We start from the raw sequence: 8687 nt of genomic DNA, 5'->3' as shown, positions 1-8687 counted from the left end.
ACCTGGAGAAGAAAATCTTCGTAATTTGGCGGGGGGAGGGGGGATGCGGGCACAGGCTGTGTTCTCCACGTCGCGTAGACGCAGAGGCCATCCCTGGGTCGGAGAGTCTCCGTGGAGTGGCACCCCAGCGTCCCCCATACGCCGGGGCCGCTTTGTCGGGCTGACCCGGGTCCCTCCGGGTGGCCGCCGGCGGCAAGTCCCGAGCCAGGCCGGGAAGCGGGGAGCAGCCCTCAGCCCGCGAGCGCTGGGCCGGGGCGGGCGGGAGGCCGGGCGGGCCCCGCGGAGGGTGGGGCGGGGCCGGGCGCACGGGGGCGGACCTCTGCGCGCTCCCGGCCGCTCGCTGGCTCCGGGGCCGCGGCGGCTCCTCTGCCGGGTCGCGCCGGACGACGGGCTTCGGGCGGCGGCCCCGGCGGCCTGCGGACGGACGGGTGGGCGGAGGAGCAGGCCCCGCGGCCTCCGTCTCCCGCTTCTGACCGCGCAGGGCCCGCGCCATGGCCGCCTCGCCGGGCTCGGGCAGCGCCAACCCGCGGAAGTTCAGTGAGAAGATCGCGCTGCACACGCAGCGACAGGCCGAGGAGACGCGGGCCTTCGAGCAGCTCATGACCGACCTGACTCTGTCGCGGGTGAGGGCCCAGGCCGGCGCGGGCGGGGGCGGCCACGGCCGCGGGCGGGACCCGCGCGGCGGTGAGAGGTCGCGGGGCCGAGGCGATGGCGGGGCCGGGCGGGGGCCGCGCCCGGGAACCGGCGGCTGGGAGGGGGACCGGAGCGTCCGCGGCCTCGGCGCTTCCTCGCCTGGCGACACCCGTTAACTGTTCGCGATTCCCGGCGGAGGTGGGAGGGTCGCCGGGTCCCGTGTACGGGGAGATGGGCAGGGGTGAAGCCCGTGGAGGCGGGCGGCCGTGCGAGGGCGGCCTGAGCGGGAGGAGGACGGAGAGCCCCGAGAGGAAATCGCAAACAGCTCGGAGGCCGGCCGGGTGGCGCGGCGCGGCTTCTGGTCGCTCCGAACATCCCCCACCATCGAGCCCTGCTGTTCTGCCGGCGTGGAAGGCCGCGGGCACCCCAGGGTCCCACGCGCTCGTGGAGGGAGCTCTGTGCACAAGTCCATCCAGGGCCCGGCCCTGGGGTGGCTCGGGGTGTGGGTACCACTACGGAATTCCATGTCGAGTGTGAGTCTCTGCTCCTTTTACTCCTTGGAGGTGCTTTATTGGGTCCAGTTTACTTTGTTCGGCCCCGGATATTTAGTGAGAACTGACAAGCGTCGCTGGTGACTGAGGAGGGACCTGAAGGAATCAGTAAGGCGCGAGCCGGGACAAACACCTGGCAAGGTTAGGTAACCGCTGAGTGAGGCAGTGGAGGATGGAGAGCCAACCGGAGTGTCCTTGCAGGATTGCAGAGAAGGAGGGTCAGCAGGAGTGGGGCTGGCCTTGAGGATCCTGAATGCTGACCTTGGAGGACCATCGGGAGGATGGGGGAGGATCTGCAGATACTGGGGGACCGAGGTGGGGGAGACAGCTTGAAAGAGAGCTGAGCGCAGAGTTGCAAACCAGCTGAGTTGCAGACACATTATTTTTTGGCCAGCGCAGTGTTTTGGAAAAATTGAATCTGTTGCCAGAATTTTTAACTTGGAAGACTTCCACACAAAATCCAAATTTCCTTATTATTTATTTATTATTATTTATATATATTAAAAATTGGGAGACCTGTTAACACTAGTCCTGAGTTCCTGCATGACAGCTACGGACAGGCTGGAGCTGGGTGATGATGAAAGGGAGCTCAGCTCCCTTTCAAATGGAGCAAGAAATCTAGTTCGCCACCATCCACACCACTGTCTGTCACAGTCCCTCAAGGGGAAGCTAGGTGACAGTTGCCATTTATACTCATGATGGTGTTTTCTTTAAGTGAAGTTAAGGAAAAAGTGAAATATTTCCTGTACTTACATTTCTGTTCACATTGAGAAAAAATATATATATAGAGAGAAAGAAGCTGAAGGTTTCAAGAAAATGTTTTCTTATACCCTGTCAGCTTCACTCATTTATTACCTGCCTGGCATCCACTGGCATTTACTTCTGTGACCTTGGTTAGATTCAGAGATGAACTCGATAAGCTCAGAGCACATTAAAAAGAATGGGTGGGCCGGGCGCGGTGGCTCAAGCCTGTAATCCCAGCACTTCGGGAGGCCGAGACGGGCGGATCACGAGGTCAGGAGATCGAGACCATCCTGGCTAACACGGTGAAACCTCGTCTCTACTAAAAGAATACAAAAAACTAGCCGGGCGAGGTGGCGGGCGCCTGTAGTCCCAGCTACTGGGGAGGCTGAGGCAGGAGAATGGCGTAAACCCGGGAGGCGGAGCTTGCAGTGAGCTGAGATCTGGCCACTGCACTCCAGCCTGGGCGACAGACCGAGACTCCGTCTCAAAAAAAAAAAAAAAAGAATGGGTGGGTGAAAACTGAGGATTAGTGTTGGGGCCTGTGTTGTTTAGATACATACTGTACATTGTTTATGTACAAATACATGCACTGTATATGTCTGTATACCTATGGTGGATCCAATCTTTCACCCAATTCATGAATCTCCTTTAAAATATCCCTGAGAGGTGAGGTCATGAGTAATGTACAGACTCTCTTTTAAAGGCAAAAATTTTTCACAGATCCTCACTGTTTACATTACTTTCAAATAAAAAAAAAAAGTGTTTACTTACTTTCAAGAGACCTTGCTATAGCTCAGGGTCTCTTGAATTTAGCAAGCCTAATCAACTGTGGCCCATATGATAATTCAGTCACCACTTTATTCTAATTACTACAAAATTAGGGTGTCATTTTGCCCTTCACCTGGTACAGGGAATCATTTACATATTAATTCTGCCCGTGTTTTCTTCTTGGCCAGTTACAAGTAAAGTAACACTGCTTGACTCCACTGTGCTCATAAACATATCTGTAAATGATAACACTGAATTTGGCTACTAATGTTTGCTTATTTAAAAATCTTAAGGGTTATTTTCATAAAGAATCACAAAATTAGAACACTTCTCATGGAGAACTCTTAGATTCCCAGCATGTCTATGAAGGATGTGTCTCTAAGCATCCAAAGATCCCAGTTGGAGGAGTATCCACCTAGTCCATAATTGGTAACTGGATGGCAGATATACTGACTTTCTAGCCCATTACTAGCCCATGATAGACATACTAATTGATAGGGCAGACATTACTGATCCATCTAGATGCTCTTTCCCCTCTGAGCCTGTGTTGGGATTCAAGTCCTTCTCTACATAATCAAAGCAATCCTTCAGAGTTGGCATTAAATCCTATTCACCTAGTGGGTAGGATAGACTAGATTGTGGAGGATTTTCTCTAGCTTTAGAAGTCCAGCATTATCAGGAAGCAGTGGGAAAATTTTGAGAAGGGAGTACTAGGAGGAGGAGTTGACTGGTGGTAGCTGGAATGGTAAAGAGAGGGAAGAAAGTGGGGTCGGGCATGGTGGTTCACTCCTGTAATCCCAGCACTTTGGGAGGCTGAGAGGGGCGGATCACAAGGTCAAGAGATTGAGACCATCCTGGCCAACATGGTGAAACCCCATCTCTACTAAAAGTACAAAAATTAGCCTGGCATGGTGGCACGTGCCTGTAGTTCCAGCTACTTGGGAGGCTGAGGCAGGAGAATTGCTCGAACCCAGGAGGTGGAGGTTGCGGTGAGCCGGGATCATGCCACTGTACTCCAGCCTGGGCGACAGAGTGAGACTTCATCTCAAAAAAAAAAAAAAAAAAAGAGAGAGAGAGGGGAGGGAAGAAAGTGGTTGCAGGTATGCCTGGGAAGAGGCTGTTCTGTTGTACATTTATTAATGTATTCATTTGTCAGTATTTGAGTGCCTACTTTGTTGTTAATGGGGTGTGTGTTTGTGAGGGAGAAGGGTGAAAACATGGGGCTGTCCTTTAAGGATCTTACTAATTTGTCCCACAAATTTACTTACTGAGTGAGTCCTTAGTGTGTGCCAGGGGTTAGGATGGACACTGGGTATATAGTAATGAGCAAGCAAAACACAGTGTCCTAATGGATTTTAGGATTTAATGAGGAAGACATTGATTTAGTAAGTGAGGACACATTTTGGTGAATATCACCAAAGCAGAAGTAGCTGGAGCTCTGGACATGTATGGTAGGGAGTTCTCACCTCTTCCAGTGGCCTAAAGGCTCAGTGGGAGTAGGGAAGGCATTTGAGGGTTTGTGTGTTGAGGGAGGGAATATGTTGCAGGTACAGAGAACGGAGATTCAGTAAAAGGGGATGAGGAGGATGATGTGAGATGAGGCTGGAGGCATTCACAGGGATCAGGTTGTAGAGACAGGATTTGGAACTTGATCTTAAGGACAATGGAAAGTCACTGAAGGGGTTGAACCATGGGAGATTTGCATTTTTAAAAGATTCCTCTAGCTCCAGCATGGTGGGTAGAAGAGAGGAGGAGGAGGATTTTAGCAGGAGATGTGATAGTGGTATTTATTAAGATGGTGGCAGTCGGGAGGCAGAGCGGTGAGCAGATTGATACTTAGGAGGTGGAAAGGACTGGATTCCATGAATGGGTGAGGAAGGTGAGAAAGAGGGAGGGCTCGAACCATTTCAGGGTGTTCTTCATTAAGCAGACACCGGCAGGAGCAAGTTTGTGCGGAAATGCTGAGTTTGAGGTGCCTGTGAGGCACATAAGTAGAGATAGTCCAGCAGGCAGCTGTTTAGATGGTTTTGCAGCTTGAGAAGAAAGGCTGGGCTACTGAGAAAAATGGAGGAATTGTTGGTATGTAGCCACAGAAGTAGATTTGGCTGCCTAGGAAGAATTGATGGAACAGATATTATAAACTGGTGGCTTAAGTTCTGTATTTGGCCTTCTAACATGTTTTTGGTTTTGACCCAAAATGTGGTTAGTTGGTTGGTTGGTTGGTTTTAATTAGGGCTAACAATGAATATTGGGATTTTATAGTAAAATCTGGACTTTGGTTTTTTTTGAAAAATGAGATAATCTAACAATACTCACCCGAGATTTCTGGATGGCACCAGTTGCCTGGAGCTGAATGTTGGCTGCCCCATTAGAAAGGCCATGGATGTGGTCTTCAGTTTGCCACAGTCTGCACCACTCTCTAAGGTATTCTTTGTAGTGATCCCAGACTGCTTCACTTAGATTCCCTGCTTGGCAGCTATAGGCATTTGAGTTTGTGACCCTTGTCAGAAAGTGAACTATGAGGCTGGGCGCGGTGGCTCACGCCTGTAATCCCAGCACTTTGGGAGGCCGAGGCGGGTGGATCACCTGAGGTGTCGGGAGTTTGAGACCAGACTGACCAACATGGAGGAACCTAAACTAAACATACAAAAAATTAGCCGGGCATGGTGGTGGGTGCCTGTAATCCCAGCTACTCACGAGGCTGAGGCAGGAGAATTGCTTGAGCCTGGGAGGCAGAGGTTGCAGTGAGCTGAAATCGTGCCATGGCACTCCAACCTGGGCAACAAGAGTGAAACTCCATCTCAAAAAAAAAAAAGAAAGAAAAAAAAAGAAAGTGAACCATGAAGAGGGCCTAGGAGAAGCCCAAGGAACTAAGGAACTATACACCATTTGAAAGGGAGGTGGAGGAGCTGGCAAAGAAGGCTTGAAGAGCAACCAGAGGGGCAGGAGAAAGCCAGGAGTACTCTTGTGAAGGGGAGGGAATGCCGACCAGCTGAGCCTAGTGCTGCTGACTTGGTCGACACAAAAGGTGTGTCCTTTGGTCTAGTCATGTGGAGGTCATCGGAGGAGGTCATCAGTAACCTTGGTGAGAGTTGCTGCATTCTCAGGGTGCTGGGTGAAAGGCTAACTGTGAGATGTTGAGGATGGGGGTGAGGAATGGAGATAGTGTTGGAAACTTATTCCAGAAGTTTGGCTGTGAAGAGCAACTTGTGTTGAGGAACCACAGGACTAACTCAGCATATCAACCTGGAGTGTTGATTTGACTTGTATATTTGTGAAGACTCATTATTTTCATGTGAAAATAAACCAATGATAAGACAATAGATATGTCATAGATTAGCGAGGTCTCAGAATGGAGGAGAGAGAGAAGATGGAAATATTAGATTTCGGCTAAATATTGAGGACTTTCCTTCTGCTAGGCACTGTAATCCCTTTCACATGTTGTTATCTCACATAGTCCTCAAAATGAGCCTATGGTGTGTCTATCTGGAATTTTCCTCATTTTGTGGATGAGTAAACTGAGGCTTAGAGAGGTATGGTTGCTGAGCTGGTAAGTGGTAGAGCCGGGGTTTGAATCTGGCTATCACAGTGAATGTCTATATACTCAGCTACTTTAATTTCCCCCATAAGGATCTTCAACTGCTTTTACTCCCTGCTATAAGGTATCAGCATCATTTATTGAAAAGACTTTTCTTTGCCCATTGAATTACTGTGGCTGTGGCAATTTTGTTGCAATCAGTTGGCCATATAAGTGTTGGTTTATTTTTAGACTCTCTTCTGTTCCAGCAATTTGTATATCTCTCTTTTTGACAATAGCACACTGTATATTATAGCTTTATAGTAAGGCTTAAAACCTAGTGATTTAAGTCCTCTAACTTACCTCTTTTTGAAAATTGCTCTGGCTAGGCGCTGTGGCTTATGCCTGTAATCCCAGCATTTTGGGAGGCTGAGGCGGGCAGATCGCTTGAGCCCAGGAGTTCTAGACCAGCCTCGGTAACATGGTGAAATCCGTCTCTAAAAAAAAAAAAAAATACAAAAATTAGCTGGGCATGGTGGCGCGCACCTGTGTTTGGGAGGTGAAGGCTGCAGTGAGCTGTAATTGTGACACTGCACTCCAGTCTGGGCAACAGAGACCCTATCTCAAAAAAAAAAAAAATTGCTCTGACTATTCTAGGTCATTTGCACATCCATAAATTTTAGAATTATCTTGTCAATCTCTCTAAAAGGACCTGCTGGGATTTTGGATTGTAATTGTGTTGGCTATTGTGAGACTTTTCTCAAAAAGCAATTAATGAGGCCTGGATCTCATTTCCTGTAGGCATTAAAGAAAATTCCACTAAGATGTGTGACTGTAGGCCAAAGGTCACTAACTCAGTCAGTGAGGCAGGTAAGGAAAATGAATGGAGGGGCCAGGAATGAGATGATCATGGCAGCTGATCCTGGGCCATCGTGGAGGAATAACAGGGTACAGTGAGGACTTGGCAAATGCGCTCTAAGGGGGTGGCCTCTTCTCAGCTTCATTCAGCAATGCCTTGCAAGAACATAGGTTCATGTTGTCTGACCTTTCAATCACGAGAAGTTGGAAATCCAGATTTTTAAGCAGTGTCCTGATTTTTTCAATTGAAATTTAATACACTGAATGGGTCAACATCTGGTGGGTAAACAGAACACCCTCTAGGCGAAATGTGGCCCATGGACTGCCAGTCTGTGACCTCGGCCTTAGGCTAATCATTCTTTGGTTCACATGTTCATCATCTGTAAACATGAAGGTGTTGAAGACAGTCTCAAAGTTCTTTTCCTAGCTCAATGAGTCTAAATTTCAAAAAAGGAAAATGTCAGAATAACTCAGAGTTTGAAGAGGTAACTGAGATCAGCAATAATGATAATATCTTAAGAAGTTGCCCAGAGCTTTACATTTGACATACTACTGTTGTGTCTGTGTCATTTAATCCTCAGTTTATCTTGTGCAGGAGGCATCAGAGTTGTTTGCCCAACCACACGGGAATTCCAGGTTACAATGTCACATCATCCGATAACAGGTCCAGTGCTTTTTGTTTTTTTACAGAGTCTCGCTCTGTCGCCCAGGCTGGAGTGCAGTAGCAAGATCTCAGCTCACTGCAAGCTCCGCCTTCCCAGTTCACGCCGTTCTCCTGCCTCAGCCTCCCAAGTAGTTGGGACTACAGGCGCCCACCACCACGCCCGGCTAATTTTTTTGTACTTTTAGTAGAGGCGGTGTTTCACCGTGTTAGCCAGGATGGTCTCGATCTCGATCTCCTGACCTCATGATCCGCCCGCCTTGGCCTCCCAAAGTGCTAGGATTACAGGCATGAGCCACTGTGCCTGGTCTTTTTTTTTTTTTTTTTGAGACAGAGTCTCACTGTGTCACCCAGGCTGTAGTACAGTGGCATGATCTTGGCTCACTGCAACCTCTGCTTCCTGGGTTCAAGCAGTTCTCTTGCCTCATCCTCCCAAGTAGCTAGGATTGCAGGCATGCACCACCACACCCAGCTAATTTTTAGTAGAGACGGGGTTTCACCGTGTTGGCCAGGCTGGCAGTGCTCTTTTTTAACAGTCTTTGAAGGCTCTGGAAATAGGTGCTTTGGGAGGGAGAGCAGTTATGGGGGACTGTGAGATGGCCTTCAGCTCAGTTGAAGACAGGTCCCTGTCTGGATTTATAACTTCGGTTGGTTGAAGTGTCAAGGCTTTTGGGTAAGAGTTGGAGCCTTTGTGAGAACTCTCTGAAGGCAGGAACTTTTGCATACATTCATCTTAGTAAGCCAGTACCTGACATACTACCTGACACACAGTTAAGTTTTTGTATCAGTAAATCAATGGATAAATTGATCCTTCAAAAAAGAAATCAAAGGCTTTAAATCAAGGTGGCTGATAATTTTGTCCAGAGAATTTCAAGAATAGTCAGATGCTTTTGGTAAGTACTTTTAGAATGTTAAGATTGAAAGCTGAGAGACTTTATTCCTATAACTCCACTCC

The 8687-nt window shown here is 48.8% G+C and overlaps 1 protein-coding gene across 7 annotated transcripts in view; it reads left to right on the top strand.

The window, feature by feature from the left end:
* Positions 1-310: 310 nt before the first annotated feature.
* CRTC3 (CREB regulated transcription coactivator 3) overlaps positions 311-8687 on the top strand; it is a 121402-nt gene continuing 113025 nt past the window's right edge. For all 7 annotated transcript variants that reach the window (XM_030929975.1, XM_030929972.1, XM_030929973.1 and 4 more), the window contains exon 1: positions 311-623. In XM_030929975.1, the coding sequence (XP_030785835.1) occupies positions 492-623 (132 nt within the window). In that variant the 5' untranslated portion in view covers positions 311-491. The remainder of the gene's footprint in view (positions 624-8687) is intronic.

Source organism: Rhinopithecus roxellana, chromosome 5 (assembly GCF_007565055.1).
Source record: "Rhinopithecus roxellana isolate Shanxi Qingling chromosome 5, ASM756505v1, whole genome shotgun sequence".
NCBI classification, from domain to species: Eukaryota; Metazoa; Chordata; class Mammalia; order Primates; family Cercopithecidae; genus Rhinopithecus; species Rhinopithecus roxellana.
Note: the sequence above shows the minus strand (reverse complement) of the source record. Positions and strands in the feature narration are given on the sequence as shown.